Source organism: Cyclospora cayetanensis, unplaced genomic scaffold, assembly GCF_002999335.1.
Source record: "Cyclospora cayetanensis isolate NF1_C8 unplaced genomic scaffold, CcayRef3 CcayRef3_contig_171, whole genome shotgun sequence".
NCBI lineage: Eukaryota > Apicomplexa > Conoidasida > Eucoccidiorida > Eimeriidae > Cyclospora > Cyclospora cayetanensis.
In genome coordinates, this window is record NW_020312116.1 from 32,968 (window position 1) to 55,600 (window position 22,633).

The following is a 22,633-nucleotide window of genomic DNA, read 5'->3' on the forward strand; positions in this document are numbered from 1 at the left end:
ATGCGAACGCTCATGAGTAGCGTGGCTGTGAGACGCGCAGTTTTGATGAAGAGCGGCGCCAGCGAGACCGACGGTGCATATGAAGTGTCGGGTGTGCAATTTGACGTTCTAGGGAGCACCGAAATATCTCAGCTATCGCAGCTCGAGGTCGTCAATAGGGAGCTGTACGTCCACATGACGAGCACGCCGCATCCTTTTGGAGTTCTTGACCTCAGACTGGGTGAGCAACGCAACGGAGTGCTGCTGGCAAGAGGCCCTTTCTCTGCTGGCTTTGCCCTCGAGAGGAGGGCAGGGCATGAACTAGCAGACGTCCACACGCACAGTCGCAACAACGCGTTCTTGAAAGTACACCGGCATCTCGGTTCTTGCACGATTGTAGCATCCCCGACCTGCTTTGCTTTGCTTGTCCCCACTTCTGCATCCGGCATCGTCGTCTGCCCGTTCTCCGTGCTCTCCCGTGGAGTTTTCGCATCCGAAATGCTTGCCGACCCCCATCTTCGTGGAGCCTCCTTGAATCCACGTCATCTCTGCATGCATGCCCCTTCTCAGGGAATAACCCGTCAAATATCTGTCTCGAGCGTGCTGTGGCGCCTTTTCTGTTGCAGGACCAAATCGCAGCGATGCAGCCTGCCAAACCTGTGGCCGCTCAATCCTCCAGTGCGCTGGTCACTGGGGGCACGCGCGCCTCGAAGTTCCCGTTTTTCACTGTGGGTACTTCAAGTATATCCTGCAGATCCTGTACTGCCTCTGCAAGCGCTGCGGCACCCTTCTGCTGTCGCCAGAGGCGAAGGCGAGGACGCTTATGCGCATGCGGCGGTTTAAAGACGACCCCATCATGAAGCGCGTTCTCTTCAGACGCACCGTGGAGGCCTGTAAGAAGACCACAAGGTGCCCTGAATGCGAGGCCCCCCAAGGCGTCCTTAAGCGGATCGTGAGGCCCCTGTTGGATCAGTTTCTCAAGATAAGACATGTGGTCAAGAACAAGGAGGGCCGAGCGATGGTCACAGAAGAGGATCTTCACCCGCTTTTTGTCCAAAATCTGCTTAGGCGTATGCGCCCCTCGGACTGCGAGGTGTTGGATATCGTGGCGCCAGAGAAGATGCTCATTCAGCACCTGCTGATCCCCCCCAATTGCATTCGTCCCTCGGTGACCATTGGGGAGCAGGGGTCCAACGAAGACGATTTGACATGCGTTTTAGCGGATATCATGGAGTTGAATAATGTGCTTCGCAGCCACGCGGCGTCCGGCTTCCATACAACACAATTTTTGGGTCTGTGGGAATTCTTGCAGCTGCAGTGCACACGGCTCATCAACTCCGAGGCCCCCGCCGTTTCGCAGCTGCTCGCGTCGAAAAACATCACAAAAGCAGGACGAGGGATTTGTCAGCGTCTTAAGGGCAAGGAAGGCCGTTTCAGAGGAAATCTCTCCGGGAAAAGAGTAGACTTCTCAGGCCGCACCGTCATATCTCCAGACCCCAATGTGGATGTCTTCGAGGTCGTCGTGCCAGAGTGGGTTGCTAAGCGCCTGACGTTTCCCGAAAAGGTTTGCGCTGCGAGTCTCCCAAGGCTGAGGGCCGCAGTTCTTAGGGGATGCGATGAGTGGCCAGGGGCCTCCTATGTCAACAAAGCAGACGGGGCTAAGTGCAGCCTGAGGTACGCGAATCGGCGACTGGTAGCGGAGAACCTGCAAATCGGGGATACAGTAGAGCGCCACCTCCACAACGGCGACGTTGTTCTCTTCAATCGACAGCCCTCTCTGCACCGTGTGAGCATCATGGCCCACAGGGCTCGGGTAATGCCATGGAGGACCTTTCGTTTCAACGAATGCGTGTGTTCTCCGTATAATGCGGACTTCGACGGGGACGAGATGAACTTACACTTGCCCCAGACTCAGGAGGCGCGTGCTGAGGCGCTGCATCTCATGGGGGTCGTCAGGAACTTGGTAACGCCTAAGAATGGGGAGCCGCTTATTGCAGCCACACAAGACTTCCTCTCGGGCTGCTACCTCCTGACGCACAAAGACACCTTTTTTTCCCGTGCCGCCTTCTGCCAAGTCTGCTCGTCCTTCACGGATGGAGTCGTTCGTGTCGACCTCCCACCCCCCGCTATTCTGTATCCCGAGGAACTGTGGACGGGGAAGCAGGTCATCAACGTGCTCCTCAGGCCGAACCGCAGCTGCAGGGTCATGCTCAACTTCGAGGTTAAGGAAAGAGAGTTCTCGCCACAAGCCGTGCCTCATGGGGCCCCCCCGTTCATGTGTCCTAGAGACGCGTACGTTGTATTCCGACAGTCCGAGCTACTCGCCGGCTGCATTGGCAAGAAAGTTCTTGGGGTAGGCCTCTCCTCACGTCTCGCCCGGTAGGGGCCTAAAGCGCTTCGCGGTCCGCCCTCTATCCGCGCGTCGCTTTTTCGTGGGTTTTCTCGCGTGTGTCTCTTGCCTGCTTGCTTCTGTTGCTTTGTGTACATATACAAATACATATCTGCGCATATATGTGCATTGGGATATATGTACATGTGTTAATCGATATATATGTACTTATATATACATATATATATGTATACATGTGGATGCTTGCTTAGGACGCAAAGCACGGTCTGTTCTTCCACTTGATTCGCGACAACTCGGAGAGTCTGGCGGCAGCGTGCATGGGCCGAGTGGCGCGCTTGTGCGCACGTTGGTTTGCGTCTTACGGGTTTACAATCGGAATAGACGATGTAACGCCGGGGCCGGAACTTGTGGCAGCTAAGCAGAATCTGCTGGAGGAGGGTTACAAGCAAGTGGATGAGGAAATCAAGCTTTTCAGGAGGGGCGCCATGCAGCCGCATCCAGGCTGTACTCTAGAGCAGACTTTGGAGGTGCGTGTCAAGCGGATTCTAGACGATCTTCGGAATGAGGCCGGCAAGGTCTGTAACCAGATGTTGAAGCCCCTCAACAAGCCAGTGGTAATGTTCCAGTCAGGAGCTAAAGGGGCCCTCATCAACATTGCACAGATGATCGCCTGTGTAGGGCAGCAGAATGTCTCAGGACAGAGGATCACCAACGGCTTCGTTTCGCGTACGCTCCCGCACTTTCCTATGGACTGCAAGGATGCCAAAAGCAGGGGCTTCGTGGCCAACTCCTTTTACAGCGGCCTCGATCCAGACGAGTTCTTCTTTCACACAATGTCTGGCAGAGAAGGGCTGGTGGATACTGCTGTCAAAACCGCAGAGACAGGTTACATGCAGCGACGCCTCATGAAGGTAAGGGGAGTCATCAGCAAGATGCCGGAGGAGGGAAGAATTTTTCTGGGCCGCCCAGAGGCCACTCCACTTGCTTCGCTTCCTGCTGTACTCTTTACAAGCTAATAGGAATTTCATGAGGCAGAGAAGTGCCGAGGCAGGGGCAGGGGGCATTGGGAAAGTGCAAAAAAGAGCTGTATCAGATATTACTGGTTTTTGAGGAGCCTACTTCTTCCTTCTAGTTGAAAGAACTATAGAACCGGGAATGCAGTCTATTGCATCCTCCTTTCGTAACTGTATCTTTCACGCCTTTCTCTCTCTCTCTCTAACTGTCTCTGTCTTCGCTGTTTCAGGCCCTGGAGGACCTCTCCATAAAATATGATCACACCGTCCGAACGAGTGATGGTCAAATCGTTCAATTTGTGTATGGTGATGATGGCCTGAACCCGATTATGATGGAAGACAAGAACAGGCCCGCAAACTTCGATAAGGTCTTTCAGCACGTATCGGCAATGATCAAACTCCCTTTCCTCCCCAATCACGTGAACGCACAGGCTCTCCTCAGCCAAGACCAGCCAAAGGCGTTTAACCGGGGGCCTCCGAGCCAGAAGTGCTCCAGATGGGCACCCAGCGAAACAGACCCCGACGTCGTGCTGCCACCCTCAGACCCCGCAAGCGTGCAGACGCTTTTGGAAATGGCAGAGGCTGCAGATGCTGAGGCGGCTGGGGAGCCTTCGACGTGCGCAGGTAAGCATTCAGCGTTTAGGTCTGTGTTTCTGTTCCAACCCCCAACTCGCTATTTTGCACTGCAGTGTGTTGTTTAAGATAATGCACAGCGACGTCTCGGCTCTGACCTGGTTTGCATTCTTGCCGTGTGACATCAGAGGAAACAACCGCAGCAGAACGGGAACTGTGGGGCCGTCTGCCTGAGACCTGTAGACACAAACTGGGCCTCTGGCGTCGATGGCGCGCATCCCAGCGTCAGCAGCAACGACCGCCGAAGCACCAGCAAGACGCGTCTTGTAGCGATCCTCTGGCTCAGCAAGCACACAATTACTTACGAGCCCATCTTGCGGTGTACGAGTGGCTGCCACGTGAGAAGCGAGACTTACCCTTGTTGCCATATGAGATCCTCTGCTGGACGCACTTTCTTGTAGAGCTTATGGGAGAGGTTATCTCGCAGCAGCTTTTCTACCATCAGGGGGTCGCTCTTGGGGAGGCTGAAACCCACCAAGCGGGCACGGAAAAGGTGCGAGTCTTCAAGGAGGAGCTTCGTGAGTGGCTTACTGCCAAAGCCCAAGACGTTGCGAAGTATAGGAACAATGACGGAGAGAAAGAGGCGCTCACATCTGAGAGCTTTCAAGCGACCCTATCGGATTGGCGGCAAGCGGGCTTTGGTGTCCAAAGGCGCTGCTGGATCATGGGACACAGAAACAACGCTGATGTAGACCCCAGCTGCCCCCCAGGCGAGGTCGCTAATGTGCATGTGGTTGCTGAAGGCTTGGTGAAGGCTACCTGCGCACACTTCCGTCTATGGAAGTTCAACAGACATTACTGGGTGACAGCACGGCACATTTTCGAGTTTCTACGGTGCAGTTGGCGCAAGTACCAACGAGCCATCAGCGAGCCAGGGGAGGCAGTCGGGGCCATGGGGGCACAGTCCATAGGAGAGCCTGGTACCCAGATGACTCTTAAGACGTTTCATTTTGCTGGTAAGGGTCTCGCATGGTGCGGCTGCTAGAGCGAAGGTTGGCGTACGGTCTGAAAGCCTCAGGGAGTTGCATGCAAGTTGACGTGGGTGGATTTGTAGTGAATGCGACAAATGTACCTCGGGGTTCTTCTTGCTGCTTTTCATCGGGTTCATACACTAGAATCTAGCATATTTTACGCTTATTGGTGGTTTTGAATGCCTATTGGTATGTGTACGCGAAATTATTGCATCAAAACTGGCTCAGAATGGTCTTCGGTCGCTTTCCCCTGCTTGGTAATTCGGAATAGCAATACTGTGCACCATGTCATTATTTACTGTGCTTTACTGTGCTCGTGAGTTTCTTAGCCTCTCTGTGTGCTTCTGGTTATCTGTCCTCGCTCACACTTCTCGGGTTTTCCCTCACTGCATTCCTGGGGCGATTCTTCAGGCGTCGCATCGATGAACGTCACACTCGGTGTCCCGCGGATCAAGGAGATTATTAACGCGGCATTGAAGATTCAGACCCCAATTATTGAAGCTCCTCTGCTAAACAATTCAGATTACAACTACGCCGTCCTGGTTAAGAATCGAATAGAGAAAACCCTTTTGAGCGAATGCTGCTCGTACATCAAAGAAACGTACACGCCTGAAGGAGCCTGGCTCAGCATCAAACTTGACGCGCATACTATCCGCACACTCTTCTTGGATATTAGTGCCGAAAAGGTCAGTTCAGCGTAAAACTCGGAGTCCGAAATAACAGTGTTCGGCCTGAGGGCAAAACTAGTAGCCATGCGCTCAAGGAGCTCTGTGCGGTCGCTACAAGTGTCAAAAAAAGCCCCGTAGCAGTGAAAACGGAGGGAAAAGACAGCTGACACGACCTATAAGCAACTGCATCAACACGAGCGAATACATGAAAACATGACTATGTGTAGGCGGCGGCATGGCCGACAAGCGGGGCCAACACAACTGTAGTCCGTTGCACGTGAATTAGAGTTATCCCATTTATAGGGTTGCTCGCAGAGATCGTGTCTATGTTCATGTGCGTATTTTCGCATTTTGTGCTGTTTGCTGCTGTACATTGTGCATCCTGATTGAATCAGTAGTTGGTTGACTTGCGGGTTGTACCTTTATCTGAAGTTTCCTCTGACTGGTACAGGTGAAGGACGCGATTTTGCGACACACAATGATCAACAAAGTGCGTTTAACAAAGAATTGCGTCGAAGTAGTGAATGAATGGAAGTTGCGGGTGCTACCACCGGGAGGAGATCAAATCTTTTTCCAGCTTCAGGCGCTTAAAGCTGGTAAGTGGCAACGCTTTGCATGTGCCTGGGCGCCTATCGCTTTTGCTTGTACTCTTTTTTACTTGTCTTTGAATAGGCTGTGTTTTTTCCTGCAGAAATCACGCGTGAAGGCATTTTTTCCGTTCTCGTTGTCCTTTGCCTTCATGTTGTTTGGCTTGTTTGATTTTTTATATGAGTGGCTGCATGATGAAATGACAGTCTTCTTCACCCTTCTGCCGGCCACTACACTAAGTGGCTCGTAGCTCGCCCTCACTTGTCGTTCGGTTTCTCAATACGCCGTACCTAAAGTGCATGACCATGCACGGCATCCCTTTTCGAGCTACGTCTTTTGCTTCAGGACTCCTTGAAGTTGTGCTCTCCGGTTACAAGGATGTAAAGCGTGGTGTCATCAAGCATGAAGAAGTTAAGGGGCCAGACGGCAATGTGCAGCACGTCTACAGCCTGGCCGTTGAGGGCTACGGACTGAGGGATGTTATGGGCACACCAGGGGTTAGAGCTGTGAACGTAACTTCCAATCATGTTATGGAAGTTGCTCAGGTAGGCCAGCCTTGATTTCAGATGCGCCCTTCATTTCTTTTCGCGCTACTCAACGGCTAACTAATGAAGCTGCTATCTTTAGTTGTGACCGCCAGTTTTCATAAGTGCCTCTCAAAAAGGATGAAATTTCGCTTAACAGGCCTTCATCTTTGGCCGTCTTCTTTTAAACCTACCTGAGTTCTTGCTTATGATCATGGCAAAAGGAGCATGTCATCCTTCCTTTTTTGCATTTTCCTAGATCCTGGGGATAGAGGCAGCGCGCCAAGTCATCATAACGGAGATCAGGAAATGCATGGACGCGTATTCCATGGACATTGACTGCCGACACATGACCCTCTTAGGGGACGTCATGACCTTCAGGTTTGCAACAGAATTGTATTTATTGCATCGCTTTGCTGTCCACTTCTCTCTTTCGCATTAATTACTCACCCACTCCCTTTTCTGTGCTCCTGTTGCCTACCACTGACATGTGTGCCATGAGCACCGTTTTCAGTGAAATGCATTACAGCTTGACGTTGAATTGTATTAGTCCTGTACGCCACTCATCGCCTGTACTCTAATATTTACCTACGCTTGAAATACCATTCATGCTTAAGCAGTTTTCAGTATCCCCCCTTGCTGACAATTCCTTCAGTGTCTTAGCGGTGCGCAATCCATGGACTGGCAGAGAAGCATTTCAGCATAGCGTCCCTCTAAAGGCATCAAGCAGCAGCATTCAACATTGTTCCAAGACTACTGGAGGTTTGACTTTGCTTTGATATTTCAGAGGCGAAGTCTTGGGAATTAATCGTTTTGGCATCCAGAAGATGAGAGCTTCCACTCTAGTCTTGGCTTCATTCGAAGAAACAAATGAACATCTCTTCGAGGCCGCAGTACATCACAGGTCAGACCCCGTGAAAGGAGTCAGCGAATGCATTATCATGGGCAAGCCGATGGCGCTGGGCACCGGGTCATTTGATATTCTCGCCTCCCAACCCGCACGGTGAGGCTTTACTGCCGTTCTACCAGCTCTAATATACGTAGCTTGCTGGTGCAAGATGAGTAACCTTTCATTCCTTAAACACGGCCTTTCTTCACACAAGCAACACCACCAAAGCCAGGCTTTGCCACTACCCCTAACGCATGTGGCTGTTAAGGGATTCTGGCTTCTTTGCGCTGTGCGCTCTTCCCTATTGGCTGCAGATTGGCAAGGCGGGAGAGTGAGACACTCCTCGCCAACTACAAAACAGCAGTCCCCACAGCTCGTTAATCCCTGCCTGCCATTGTCCTTTTCGATGGCGCTCAGTTGTATTCCTGAGCCGGGCCAATAACTAATTGCTGCTGTCATATATTGGAGTAATAATTGCGAGGGAAGCTTTGTTCTCCTGCAAGCAAATCCCCCCTCTTGGGCCGTACCGTCAGCTAGAAAAAAAGAACTTGCCCGTGCTGCAGGATGAGAAGGGTTTCATCATGAAAGAACAGCGAGGCTTTCGCGGTCTAGACTGCTACCCAGCAAGCCACGAGAGCCTTCGTGCCACTAATGGCACTAAGGCTATAGGCAAATGGTAGCGGCCGCTGTATGCCGTTTATGCGAAAACGATAAAAGGCTCTATTATGTGAAGGTGGCAAAGAAATCCCTGTCGACTACACAGTAAGGCCTCCATGTGTAGAGGAGGGTGACTGAAGGCGGAGGTAGAGGTCTCAAACATCAGCTCCTACGCTCCCATCATTAGCCGCAAGCTGCGATGCTTCAGGCACTGACACGTCCATTAAAGCGTGGCACAGCAAACGACACCACCAACCCTACGTGCTACATTTCTATTCTTGGCTTAATTGGCTTTACAAACCTCATCCATGAAAGGCTGTAACTTCCCTCTGGACTGGAGTGCGGCAGCCCTCTGCTGTGTGAGCTACTTTCCTGTACGCCGGTCTATGCCATTTGTTGCATATGAAAGCGCCACTAATCCCCCAATGTGGGCAGCAATAAGGCATACGAGCACCAGTATCCATTTGGATACGAACATATATGTTAAGTGACCGAGAATATAACCGAGGCACGACGAAGGGAGCTAAGTGCAGCAGATGGATCATCTCTGCTGTCCATCCATTGGACATTCTTAGCGCAAACATAACCATCTATGTACGGAGTTCGCCAGGATAAAATGACAAGAACCTGCGTTGCCTGGGTTCTGGTGTCACCTTTAGTCCGTTTATCTGTTGCGGGGTGTCTAGGACTTTACCCTGTCTGGCACCCACAAAGGCGCACGCCCTTTCTCTACCCCTTCATCTAAACTCCAGAGCCAGCCCTCCTTTGTTCGAACTCTCGCCACCCCTAACGGGTAATATCGGTCAGCGAGGAAGAAGGACCGTGAGAATCAAGTGTTGTTGACTACGCAGTGGCACTGCCTGCAAATCTCTGGAGCCGCTTCTGCAGCTTTTCCTCCTCGCTCTCGATGCCAAACCGCTCAGCCCGCTTCCTCTTGCGCTCCTCCTGAAAAGAAAACAAGGCTTCAGGAGCAAGAGACACCATATGGCACGACTCAAGAAGCAGGGGAAAACGTCATAGAACAGAAGGAGGGAGGAAGAGGCTATAGAGGCGGGCCGACAGGGACAACACGTGAAATGTAATAATGACTTTAAAGCAGAAATGAGATGAATACGAAACAGCAGTAAGGGGGAAAGCGCACCTCATCAACAATCCCAAACCGTTCGGCCCTTTTCTTTCTCTTCTCTGCCTCTTCCGTGCTGACTGGCATTCCCAGTATTCCCTTGAACGCGAAAAACGCACCAATAGCCCCAGTCTTCCCAAATACTTCTGCCACCCTCTCATCCCGTAAACAGCAATGCCACCATACTAGACCACACGACTACGGGGGTCGAAGGGCGGCATAAGGGGGCTTGTGAATGGGTGCAATATTGTGCGAATTCGAGCAAAACAAGTCGAGCTGCAGACAGCTTCAGCTTCTACGGAGCCAGAATATTAAGATGTCCATAGCAAGCTACCCCAAGCACCACATAAAAACGTTCCTTCTCCACGGCGCAAGTAAGCATTCCACTAACCACTTCGAGTAACGCACTACACCCTAGTCCACCTTCACTCGTTCTTACCTGGGTGCTCGCAGCAGCGCTGGATGGAGAAAGGCCGAAGCTGTACACCGCGCCAACAACCAAACTGCCAGACTCTTAACCCTACAATCGCGTCTGTCCGCTATGGCGTCAAAAGAAAGCTGCGAGTACTCGGGAGGGTGCAACAAAGTATGGATAGCGAACGGGTTTAGGGAGGCTTCCAAGGGTCAAGGGTGTGCATGATCACCGTTGAGCGCGTTGCTTCTTCTTTTCTTCTTCTACTGCAGGGTCAAACAAACCGAACCGCTTGGCCCTCTCCTGAAGTTTATCTTTATCTGTTTTGATGCCTACAAAAAAGGGCACCACACTCAAACCTTTGCAAATAGTCAGAGGTCCCTCTACTCGAATCTGCAGACTTCACGACACATTCTGAACGGCACTCAGCTCTGCGCAAGCGGCATCATACACGAAGTCGCCTCTACCTCTAAAATACCGTCCGTTGGCCTTTCGATCTCTCAGTAGTAAAACGTTCACCCCTTAAATCCTGCTAGTGTAGCCGTCGTTGACTCTCTAATACCCGCTCTACCTGCGTCCCTGCCCTGCTCAAATTCTCGCTTTTTTAAAACCGTTTGCTCTGCGACCACTGTTGTTTGCACGATTTTTGTGCCCCTTGCCCACCGCATATATACATATACATACATATATATATATCCTCACCTAAGCAGAACAACCGTCTAAAGCAGACAAACTGTAGGTTTCTGTCTCTCTGAGCGCCTTTGCCCCTAATGTCTGTCCTGAGCTCTCCTGTTGATACCCTCTCTGCATCCTGCCCCTGAAACCTTCCTCACGGCTGCTTCTGCAATAGGCGCTTATAGCAGCCTCGAATCCCTCGCGCGTGGCGTGGCCTACCGAATTTGGCCTTTCTTGCTGCGAGCTTCTCTTCCTCACTCATGGCAGGCGTGATAGCTGATCGCACATAGCCCCATATGGCGACGATTCATACAAAAGGGGGGCAGAATACAATAAGCTACCAGGGGAGTAGCCGGAGATCCACAAGAGTAGAGCGGCGAAGACGGAAAAGCAGACGGCAAGCGGCGTAGGCGAGGACACGCTTATCAAAAGATAGCTAAGGAAGATAAGATGCAGCGATGAGGTAGGGAGAAAAGAACTGTGGGGGTGGCGTTGTCTTGGCTCGCTCGCATTATGGGCGCTCTACAATCGGGACCAATACATATCTGCTCCAGGGTAAGTAGGTTTCTGAACTACAGCAGCTCACAGGACACGGCAGAAGTCGCTCCAGAGGCGGGAGCAACGGCATCAGGAGACAAGCCATTTGCTGGCTTGACTACAGGATGTCTGCCCAATGCGGCAGACAGCGGGGCACCAGCAGCTCCTGCTGAATCATCCTCAGCTGAAGTTCCTGCGTGCGCGTTGCTGCTAGTGTCTGGGGAGACAGCGGCCACCAACGCCGCATCAACAGACGAGACGGATTGGGTAGCGGACTGGAGCCGCTCGATAAGTTCAGTCTGCAGCACTCACAATAATCCACAATCCCTTATGCTTGTTCGTCTGCCCCATGCCTAACGCAGCGGGGTAAAGAGGCGTGCTACTGCCAAGGGTGGCTAATGCACCTTCTTTCCAGTTGTAGGGAGGCCCTTCTCTGCCAGGAGGTTGCGCAAGTCTGCGACCTTCAGGTTACTGTAATCTGCGGCGGCCAGCTGTGTCATCTTCAACCCCTGTTTGCTCTTCCGTTGCTGCTCCCGCTGCTCCGGCTGATCTTGTCTTTGCAGTTCCTGCTAGTAATGGTGCTAGTAGAGGAGCACAGGGAGAGGGCTTGCGGTCAGTTGCATACAGCCCTTTGGAGGAAGGAAGACGCCTAATTGGGGAGCGTCCCGGAGTCTGCCTGCAGTGGGCCGGACTAGGGTGCATCGCACTGGAGCTGTGTGGATCATGAAAAAATGCATGATACAGATTTCATTAAGTAACTCTTCGACCTGAACGCACAAGGACAATTGCCTTAGGGCTGGGCGTGGTAGCCCCCTGTGGTACCTTACATGATGATGGTGCTGCGTCTGTGCAAAAGGGACTTCAACGATGCGCGCACATTAGTCTCTTACCTATGTGCATTCGGGATTCTAGATTAATACGCGTCGGAGAAAGCTTTTTCTTTTCTATGGGATGCTCGCCTGGTTTAGGTACCTTACTACCTTCTGGGCCCTGCGTACCCGCCTCAGCAGCACCGGCTGCCGCCGCTCACTATTTAGGGCCATTACTCTTTATAGCAACTATTAGACTGAAGACGACGCCGAGATCTGCCTTAGTGTACCCCTAAATTCAGGGGGGAGTCACAGAAGGTCGCATTTCCGCAGAATTGCCACTGCGCTGCCTTGGGTGACTTCACATACAAGAAGAGGGCACGAGTAATTTCCCCGGCTTCCTGTTCTAGTGCAGTTTTGCTTTTGAGGAGTGAGCAAATGATAAATGTGCCTGCAAACGGCCGTAGAAGCACGGGCCATAGCCAGGATCCAAGCAACCCTTGCATAGCAGCGGACCGCCAGTGCACCCTAGCTTGCACTAGACTGTGGTGAAGCTCAAACACAGGCCTGGTAGCACTGGCGTCTGAGTAGATGCGAGCTTGGGGAGGCAAATGCGATAAGAACAGTCATCTACAGAAAGGGCTGCGACCCTTAGAGGACCTGTCATGCCCACCAAGCATAAAACCTTGAAGAGGTGTGATTTGATTCTTGCTCTAGACCCGCAGTTTCCTAACCCCTCAGCTTGTAGGCACCTTTTGCCAGTAATTCCCGCGAGTGGCAGCCAATGCCGGTATACCTGCGATAGCAACAACCGCTTGCCCAGGCCACAAGCAATAGGACCAGCAAACCTGCTATGAGAGCTGAGTTCCATCACAGCGCTTTTCTCCTGCTTCTATGTCAGCTCACTTTATAAGAACAGGGCGAGGTCTTAGTGTGTATACTGCCCTTCCCAGCACCTGTTATGTTTCTTTCGAAGCACAACGCAGGCAGCTCCATGGCAGAGCCGTCCTCTCAACAAAGAAATAGCTCATGAACAGCTAGGTGGCAAACCGTAGCTTCCTCTACTCACATAATGGCCTCTTACCGTGAATACCACACCAGTCAGGATCCTAACAGTTCAGCCCTTCATGAGTAGACATAGGAGAGTGTTCCCTTCGGCCTCCAGCAGACGGCGGCAGATGCTGGGTGCAGGAGTACCTTTGTGCCCTGTAACGGGGCTGCCGTAGATATGACAAACTGCAAGTATATCTTGATTCGCTTTCCATCCCCTTGGCAAGGCCAGTTACGTTTCTCGCACATACCAAGGGGCATGCACCTACATGCATCGAAGTCTCGTGCCTCTGCTTACGTTTGCTTCATCGAGCACAGCTAAAGACAGTGGAAGACAGTGCTGATACTGGTCACCGTTAAGCCAGTTCCGGCATCTACCCGAATGCTATCTTAGGTTATCTAAAATATGGGCTGTGCGGAATTTAACCCAGAACACAACAGAAATAGACACGATGCCTGAACTCCCCCTGCCTCGTATACAAGCAAACAGCGGTCAGAGCGAACCCTCCAGGTATTTGAAGCCTCAGAAAGAGAGCCCCCGTTTTCACGTTTAGGGTCAAGAATAACTCTTGAAAAGAGGGGCCCGAAAAAGCCCAGTCAGCTTTCTTAGGATACGGGGGGGGAGATTCCCCACCCCTGGCCCTTGGCACTCCCGGAAATATCTGTCGGCATCCCCGAGGAGCCGTCAGCCTGAAAGGGGCAGGATGGTGGGGTCCCCCCACTAGTGTCTGCAGTTGACTGTAAAGGCAGTCGAGAGTCCTCGCTCTCGTCATCCTCTCCTGCCACAATGCCGCCAACTGGCGTGATGCTGGGCATCACCCCCATCCCCGTGTCTGCCCCTGCCTCCCCAGAGCCGTCAAATGCAGCCCAGAGGGCCTCATGATGCAAGTCGCTGGGGCCCCCCTCCCCGGCGCACACGCCACTAGAACGGGTGCCTGTGCACTCCGTACTGTTGGCGGAAGCGGAGGAAGTGCCATTCAGATGTGCCAGATCCGCAAGGGGGTCGTTCTCGTAGAAAGAATCCAGGTCTATCTCTGTAAAAGGCGTTTTGCCCCCATCTGCCCTTCCCATTAACGTGGCTGCGTTCTCCTGTCGAATAATGTCGGCCGAGCAGATAGATCGGGGACCCTGAGTTGTCAGACTGTGCCCGCTCGCACAGGGGCCTCCCTGTGGAGGGGGTTTGACACCCAGCGACAAAAATGACTGGCGCAGAGCTTCGTCCTCAGTTAGGCTCTGACGCAAGGACGCTGCCGAATCCTCTGAAGCGAACGCAGGGAGAGGGATGTCTCCAGGGAGAGCGAGGCCTGTGTGGAAGGACAAATAGCTCCACGGCCACTCAGTGTCGGCTCCTGATGGCGGGCTTAAAAGGGGGGGGGCCCCCCCATCCCGCGTTGCGAGGCCCTCCTCCGTTTGCTGCTTCCCTAGGTCTCTGACTGGGGCACCCGGTGGAGGTGCAAACGAGGAAAGGCTGTGCAAGAACTGATTCGCGAAGCGGCGCATATCTCTCTGACCCTCGGGTAAGGCGACTTCCGGCCGGGAGAGCGCAGACGTCAGAGCCACATACAGCCGAGCCACGTCCCTCACGTCGTGGCTTTGATCGTAAGCCGCCATCTCGAGCAGAAAGCGCAGCATGGCGTCCAGACGCGGGAAGTGCTGCTTACTCTGCTCCCTTGTCGGGGGGGGGATCAGACGCTGCTCGCCGCTCTGTTGCTGGTGCTGCGGGGAGGCTTCCTCAACTGAGGCCTCCTCTGAATCTGCGCGAGCGGCCCCTACAGGCCCCTCGCGCATATTCTGGAGATGAAACGCCCACAGTCTCGTGGCAAGAAGCAGAATTTGGAGCTTGACCTCCTCAGCTTCCCCCATGAAGCCCTTGGTGAGCTGGCGAAGGGCATCCGCAGCAACCCACGAGACTTGTGCGTGGTGCTTCCCCACTACCCACACCACTGAGGCCCTCGCAGGAGGGGATGTAATCTTAGACAGCTGCGCAGCAAGATGCAGCACAAGGCGCGCCAGAGTGTCTGCATCCTGCTCGTCTTGTTTCTGCTGCACTAACGTGCGGACTCCCACGACAGCCTCCGCTGCAACACCGGCGGAGCCGGAGTCTAGCAGAGACACGAAGAGACGCATGCAGTAGGCCTGTGCCTGTTTGTGTCTCAGCGCCAACAACGTGAGCAAGCGGAATACACAGGTCCTCAACTGCTCGTCTCCAGCCCAATGGACGTACACCCGGAGTTCGGGCAGCAGCGTAGCGAGGCAGGAGGGATATGCCATCGCCAGAGAATACAGCAAGGACAGCTTTTGCTGGCGAACTGGGAAGGCATCGGACTGTTTCAAGTAGAATTCTCGCAAGTGAGGATAAAAGAGCCGCGGACATACCGACACAAAAGACGCTATCACGCGCAAGAGAGGCTCCTTGAAGTCCACAGGGCAAGTGTACAAACAACGCAACAACGGCAACACCACACAGTCCCATGATGCCGAAGGAAACAGGCACTGGATAGCTGCACACGCAGACACGACGACCGCAACGCTGTCGCTTACAAGTAACAGCTCGAGCGAGCCACGAAATCGGTCGAAATCCTCTGGCACAGGCCCATAGTGTCTCTTAAGAGGCCCCCGCGCGCCTGCCTCGGGAGGCTGCCCCCCTTCTCCGAGCTGTCTCTGGAGACTGCTCCCCCTAGACGTCAAAAAGGAAAGGGAGGAGAGATGCGGCTGCGTCTTTGCGCCTGCACTGCTGCCGTCTGGAGAAGCCTCTACGACGACGTCCAACCCCTCGCCTCGCTCGTTCGAGGTATCCTCGGAAGTTCCTTCAAGCGGCCTAGGCTGCCTGAAGAAGCAGCGGCAGTAGCGCGTCAAGAGATCGACGGCAACAACTTGAGGCGCTGGTTGTAGCTGCGGCAGAACCGCAACGAGCCGCCCGTAGAAGGGGTGCAACAGAGCCAAGGCCTCCTGTTGAGACACTGCAGAAAAAATCCCTGTAGTCTCATCGCCATCCCTGCCAAAAGAAGGGCGCTCGAGAGGTCCCCCGTCGAAGCCTGGCGCCTCCGAAGAAGACTGCTTCGCAAGCAGCGACTGAAAGAAGATAAGACGAAAGGAGATGAGAGCTGCACCCAAGACAGCTATTTCTCCGTCTCCCAAGAGCTGTAGCAGGACCCCGACAGTCTCTTCCCTCTGATCTGTATCCAAGTAGTAAATTTTGGCTGCCGCGTGCGCCGCAGTCTTCCTGACAAGAGGCGAAGTGTCTGCCGCTGCCCGTTTGAGGCTTGATACGAGCAGCTGGACGATTTCCAGCATGGAGAGGGAGGAGAGAGACTTCAGAGCGGCAGCCCTCACCACATGCGAGGCGCTGTAGAGGTCCTTCTGATACCCGTTGATGGACAGCAGCGTTAGGTCGGGGTGCTCATGTGCATGCTGCACCAAGTAGAGATACACCAGCCGTTTCAGCTCGAAGTCTGACGTCGAGAGGTTCTTCAAGACATCCGCGAAGAATAGAGACGAGGAGGAGGAACCTTCCCCAAACTCCGCAGAGCCGCATGCCGCCTCTGCCGCGATTGCCCGCCTCAGGCCTACCAGCTTGGTTTCTGTGTTGGCGCTAGAGAGCTGCTGCTTTATCTGGCTGACTTGTACGTCGCCTTCCTTGAAGTAGCTGCTCTCGCCGGTGCTCACCAGCTTCAGCAGCGCACGTACCCCATCCGATGCCTTTTGAACGAGGGGAGCTGCTGCCGCCTGTGTGGCGCTGCGCACCTTTCCAACCTGCTCCATGAGCACAGGACTAATGAGCTGTCTACCGCAAAGCGTTCAGGATTGGGAAGAACGTGCTTCGCGATGGGTGCTTTGATGAGGCAAGGCAGAGAGCAGAGGCCAACGAGGAGGGCCTCTGCGGGTTGGCGGACGGAAACAGACAGTTCAGATCATGTACAGAAGTCTGTGCGAGGCAAGTGAGAAGGCAAGCGGAACAAGCGCCAAGTAGAGGCTGTAGACAAGATGATATGAGGGTGATGGCGGCGCTGTCTCTGGGGGTCTAGGACAGAGCAGTGGTCACAATACAAGCATGAAGGCTGCTGGACAGAAGCAGAGGCCGTTTTGCTTTGGTTTCCATGCAGAAAGAGGCACCAGGAAGAGGCGTTACTTCTGTCTCGGTGATGATTTCCTTGAGCCGCGCGCTGATACGGATACAGCGCCCGGCGAGGGTACTTTGCTGGGCTCAAAGAGTAAGAGAAGGGGAATGCCGGCCATTTGCCTGTGGGTGAAGAAAGGCTGCTAACGGTAGAGACTAGCACAGATATTCAGTTCGCCGCACAATACAACATACGGACGGAGGGAAAGGCACGCAGCATCAAGGCTGCGCCATTAGTTTGTCAGTGAAAACGAGAGCCAGAGAAAATTGCAGTGAACCGGGCAAAAAGTAAACGTGCAGTTTCCTCAGAAATACAAGAATCAGACCGATGTAACCGTGAATTCACCACAACAACGGTAGCCCCTGCCGACCGCAGCCGCGACCTGGTGGTACGTACTAGGTACTCCCTCTGCGTATGAGAGCAGGCAATTGTTGTTTCCTGCCCTTTAAGTTTAATCACTCTTTTGGATGCAGTTTGAAACCTGAACATAAGGTAGGCCTAAGTAGGGATTGCCCCTATAGGCACCCCGGCAAGTACACCATGTTGCAACTCACGGACATTACAGCATGAGGAAGCGACCCTTCTACACTACAATATCCACCACAAGGCAACGTATATCCAAAAAACTGAGGTCTAGACACGTTGCATGTGCCCTCCTTATGTAACACTCGAGCACCCTCCCCGACCATGCTGTTCATATTCCCTGTGGTCTGTCCTCCTATTGCCGTACTTGGGCATTCGGAAGCTCCTGATTGCCTGGCGAGAATCTGCTACTGTACGCAAATCATAAGCGGCATGAGTTCCACAGGCTTTTTCACTGAAAAGCCCATTTACCATTTGTGGCGGCAGTGACAGTCGATGCGCGTTGCTCTATCTTCCTGTGTGGTCATTTAAACATTGGGTCCCAGGCTCTTTAAATAATGGACCTTTGAATGTCTATACTTGTAATTAAGCTGGTCGTCCACTAGAGGCACAACAGAGGGCCGACCGACTCCAAGCCTACATGAGGTGCGCGAAACTGCAGGCAACTCAGAGGAAGGCTAAAAGGCCTCCAAGGTGCCTCCCAACTGTTGATGCTTTCAAGAAAGCCAGTGTACGCCTGCCCGAGTTGGCAATGCAAAAGGGAGAAGCGGGGTCAAGTGATCCTAAGAGTAGCAGCGTTTCTTGTGTGTAATGCGTCCAACGACTGCCAACAAAAAGTTCTCTATGGGACACACTGGCTTGTTCCTGAGTTGGGCCTGCCGGGCAAAAGATACAGTGTTCCAGGAAATGACTTGCCCTTTGTTGATTTGATCCGATTGTGTGCAGGCAAGTGCTGTAGAAACGAGACCCCCTTTGAAAATACAAGGGAAGGAGACTTCCTACAATACAAAGCCAAGTTATCTCGTTGCACGTTTTACTGTAGTGTTTCTTGCTGCAGGCCAATTTGCTCATCCAGCTTAAAATGCGTTGGTGTAATTTTTAGCTTGTAAGTGTGTGGGCAGTTAGTTTGTGCCTATTATGTTGTGATCTGGTCTGTTGTACGACACGTACCCCCTCCTTACGACTGGGAGTGTTAGGGACTCGCTCGAGGTGGTGTAAGCCATGAAGAAATATTTACACTTTCTAGGTCCTGAGCCCGTGGCGGTCACCCGTTAGATGATCAGCCCTTAAGACGGCGGGTGCACGGATGGGCAAAGGGCTTTTAACGATTTCCGTTTAATTTAAACGAGGAAATAGGAGTCACACACTGCATTAGGTGGGAGCAGTCAGCCTATTGCGATCGTGCGAGTCTCCTCTATGTCCTCCGAGTTCCCTGGTCGTCCAGAGCCTCGCATGAGGGGGCCTCAAAAAAGTTTCTTTTCCCCTTCCGCTTGTGGGAAAGCGGAGTAGGGTGAGGAGTACAGTGTATGTGCATTCCTTGCAGTTTTATCTCCGCTTCGCGGGGGGTCCTTTGAAGTGTCCACTTCTCTTTTTTTGTGCGTTTTTCGAGTTGGCCTGTTCTGTCTTCTGCTTGACAGCCAAATCGGAGGCCTTGCTGACCGTGCTCCCAAAAAAGTTTTCAAGCCGTGTCTGCGTGGAGAGGCCTTTGGCCTTCCGCAGACGCTGCAGGTATCCCTCCACCCGTGCCTCGCTGAAGGTTCGTTCCTGAGCGACCACAAGAAAGAAGTGGGAAAGAGCTTCTGAGGTGTGAACAGGCGGGGGCGGGTCAGGACACATGCCAAGAGAGAAGGAAAGACCACGTCTACTCCGCAAGCAGCACTGCTGACGCTTGCACAGGCGACAAATAGTTTGAGCCCGCAGGATGGAGGCACAGAGGGGATTTCTACTCGGATGCACTGCTTCCCTATTAGACTCTCCTGCCTCCCTTCTGGCAAAGACTGCGTGGGAGTGCGTGTCTGCTCGTGCATGCGTGCCCCTGGCCTAGCTGACCCCTGACCCCACTGGCGCTGAGGTCTCGAAGTAAGTACGTGCACCCTGCTGTGTTTTCACTTCCTTTGATGCCTTTAAAATGCAGGGAAGCAGAGAACAATCCAATGGCGAACTCCACAAAACCCCCAACCCAAACACCGGTGCCTCAAGCTCCTCTTTTCTTACCTGCACTAGGAACTGTTTAAGTCCCTGCTCGTCTACGTCGCCCCACTTTAGGGAGATTTCCTCTGGCGGCAGCACCAAGGGCTGTTTAAAGCATTCTCTCGCCGCTTGGAAGGGGAAGGGGTCGGGAACCGTGTACTTCTCCTTATCCAAAGCCTCCAAAACCCCCTCTATGTTGCCGTGCTGCTTAATCATGTTGTAGGCTGTTTTGGCACCGACACCCCGAATCGATCCACAATAGTCGCAGCCGCAGAGAATACAAAAATCGATAAACTGATCCATCGTGAGCTGCAGCTGACTCAAGACCTTGTCAAGGCGAATAGAAAGCACCGGGTGCCCCTTGACCCCCGTACCACTACCAGCTCCGCTGCTGCTGCTGCTCGTGCTGCTATCGCTGAATGTGAGATTCCGAATAAGAATAGGCGTTCCAAAAGTAAGAGCATCTGCGTCTTCCGTCGCGGATGCCCACACTTTGCCGCTCTTTGCAAGCGCAGCGCACTGAGCCTCTGCTTCCCCAGGGGCCTTCACCACAGGCAACCCCAGCAACTGCAGCAGCCGCTGGACCTCTGCATTCTGCTCTGGACTGACGCGAATAGTTCTCGCCAGTTGCTTCCTCAGTTCCGCCGTATCGCCAGCCTCCTTCGCTGCTTCAGCGAGCGCCACTGCCTCCTCTCGTCGCTCCCTGCGGCGATCCAACTCGGCAGCTTTCTGCTCGGGGGCTGCCCCGTCAAAAACGTAAACGGGCCGAATGCCTTGTTCTAGCATCCTAAGATAAAAACAGACGCATGCAAAAACAAAACCCACGCGAAATTCGAAAAGTATAGAAAGGGACTTGGCGATTCAAGAGTGAAGGACGGAAGGCAGACAGACAAAGAGGCATGCAGGGAGGCAAACAAACAGGCAGACAGACAGACAGGCAGGCAGACAGACAAAGAGGCATGCAGGCAGGCAAACAGACAGGCAGGCAGACATAGAGGCATGCAGGCAAACAGGCGTGTAGAGAGGCAGGCGAACATGCACGAAGATAGGCATGCATGCATGTGAAGAGAAGGAATGGGATATTCATGGTGCAGCGCCAATACTACCAGGCAAGTGACAAGCGCTCGATTGTGGGCGTATCCATAGAGGATGGTCGATCAAAGTACAAGAAGCATAATAATGGCACTATAAGACTCTGTGGCAGTTCGGAAGGCCGCATGTATACAGGCATGTGGCTTTGTAGGTTGCGAGCCACTGCGGCCTCCTTCCTGCGGGTGTGCTGGGCATACCTGGTGACCCTTGCAAGCATTCCAGCCAGGTGACTGGTAACATTCCCGGACTCATCTGTGAGGTTTCCCATTGTCTGTGCGTCTCTCACAGCCGTGAGAAACTGATATAGCGCCATAGAGGCATCCACAGCGACCACGCGGCCTAGCAGAGAGGCTCGAGCTTCCATCTGCAAGGCAGATGGAGCCTGGTCTGCCAGAAACTTCGTTAAGCCCTTAATGCCCATCTTCCCGGGCTTAAGCGTCCGGTGTAGGGCCTGTGAAGGATGGCTATGGCGCTCCTGCGGGTGCAGCGAGTGGAAAAGGACACGAAAGGCCTGGCTTTACTTGCGCTTCGTTAAGGCCTCCTGAAACAAGAGACCACTTTTCGGTGGATTCTGTATCGCGATAATGGCGGTAACTTCGCGCAGCAGGCAAGAAGTGCTGCATGTGTCCCAGCCCACCACAACCCCCTGAGGGGCCAGGGTTACTATACGCAGAAACCCTGATCTTGAAGGCAGCGATGACCTTTGAGTTCGTAATGTTGCATGCGAAAGGAGCCATAAGACTCTGTCAACAAGTTCGTTTCCTTGCGATAAACAGAGCTCGGTGATCGTGCTTCGAGCCACGACACCCGTGTGTTTGGGGCTGTGTGGTTGGCTCTGGTCGGGCCTGAGAGGCGCGAAGCCCGTGCAGTGCGGGTGTAGAGGAGGGACGCACACTGGAAGAGAATCTTAAATGTGTGTGCTTGCGTAAGAGACGGGAGAGGCTGCTGGAGAAAGAAGAAACTGCGACAGGCTCAAAAGATATAAACTCGTAACGCGATTCTGGCGTGTGCCGAATACTCCCGAGAACCCGAAATCTCGCTAGTGCTGTGATAAATTTGCTTGTTTCATGACTTCTGCTAAAAGATACGCGCTCGCATATCCAGATGCTGAAGTATGGAAACGCTGTAGTCCCTAGGGATGCTCTCACGGGGAGGAGAAAAGCGGACAGCAAAGGAACTGTCTCGCCCGCTAGCCCTGCAGCTTATTCAACGACTTCTTAGAACCACAGAGTGCGCGAGAGAAAAATTGGCCGTTGCATCCGAAGGATAGTCAACAAGAACCCTTGGAGAACCCCTGTAGCCTTGTGCAGTCAGGAAACACCGCGCTGTCGGGATTCCGTGTAAAGGGGACTCCAGGCCAGCCTTTAGGGCTCCTCCTTTTCGGCAGCTGTCAACATGCATTGGCTCGACCCAGGGATAGCATGGCCTAATAGCTAGACTTTAGAGGTTAGCCTCTGAGGCCTAAAGCTCAGTGTTTGAGGCATATCTTGCGGGGATACACAGCAGATTTCCAATGGTCCAGCGGGCAGCCGCGGGGGCCCGCGGCTATGAAAGCCACGCCCCACACTGTATTGCTGTTGCAGGGCCTTTGGCCTCCATAAAAGTAGTTGCTGCCGCTGACTCCCTTTAATTTCCCAGGGCAGAGTCAGCTGCCTGCCAAGGTTGAGGGGGTTTGCCTGCAAGGCACTCTAGGAACCTCTCTCCCATAGCGCCTGTAAAGATGGAAAGGGGCCCTTCTCTTTCAGAGGAGGCCATGCTGGAGCTAGATCTGCAGCGTGAGCTCGAAGCGGTTGCGTACGCCTCCTGGGAGACCTCGGAAACAGGGAACTCCTTTGTCAGTAGGCTATCGGATGATGGTGACTCCGAAGGGGATGCAGAAAGAGGCTACAGTGCTTCTCATGTCGCCTGCGACTTCGCACTATCTAGGCCATTTGATTCTAAGGACTCCCTCTACCACGGAAACGGTGTGGCCGACGACGGGACGCAAAAAGA

General features: G+C 53.3%; 4 protein-coding genes across 4 annotated transcripts; 1 reads left to right on the forward strand and 3 right to left on the reverse strand.

Moving 5' to 3' along the window:
* Positions 1-99: 99 nt before the first annotated feature.
* LOC34621753 (DNA-directed RNA polymerase III subunit RPC1) lies at positions 100-7,733 on the forward strand. The gene is made up of 10 exons (XM_026337249.1): positions 100-220; positions 606-2,332; positions 2,581-3,240; positions 3,573-3,966; positions 4,104-4,931; positions 5,358-5,632; positions 6,066-6,210; positions 6,548-6,747; positions 6,986-7,107; positions 7,514-7,733. The coding sequence occupies exons 1-10, from the start codon at positions 175-177 to the stop codon at positions 7,731-7,733; spliced, it is 4,617 nt and encodes a 1,538-aa protein (XP_026193034.1). The 5' UTR covers positions 100-174.
* Positions 7,734-9,115: 1,382 nt separating this feature from the next.
* Positions 9,116-11,519, reverse strand: LOC34621752 (SAP domain-containing ribonucleoprotein). Its single transcript, XM_026337251.1, has 7 exons — positions 11,424-11,519; positions 11,069-11,318; positions 10,702-10,758; positions 10,040-10,139; positions 9,825-9,874; positions 9,414-9,475; positions 9,116-9,217 (listed from the first exon to the last, which is right to left on the reverse strand). Exons 1-7 carry the CDS (start codon positions 11,517-11,519, stop codon positions 9,116-9,118), a joined length of 717 nt encoding a protein of 238 aa, XP_026193036.1.
* A 6-nt stretch (positions 11,520-11,525) lies between these two features.
* LOC34621751 (AP-3 complex subunit beta) lies at positions 11,526-16,640 on the reverse strand (the record flags this gene model as incomplete). The annotated part of the gene is made up of 2 exons (XM_026337252.1): positions 13,628-16,640; positions 11,526-11,590 (listed from the first exon to the last, which is right to left on the reverse strand). Coding segments are annotated over exons 1-2 (3,078 nt in total), but the record flags the coding sequence as incomplete, so codon positions are not given.
* Positions 16,641-18,730: 2,090 nt separating this feature from the next.
* On the reverse strand, positions 18,731-21,062 carry LOC34621750 (flap endonuclease 1). Its single transcript, XM_022734944.2, has 4 exons — positions 20,839-21,062; positions 19,574-20,336; positions 18,915-19,123; positions 18,731-18,791 (listed from the first exon to the last, which is right to left on the reverse strand). Exons 1-4 carry the CDS (start codon positions 21,060-21,062, stop codon positions 18,731-18,733), a joined length of 1,257 nt encoding a protein of 418 aa, XP_022591740.2.
* Positions 21,063-22,633: the final 1,571 nt, after the last annotated feature.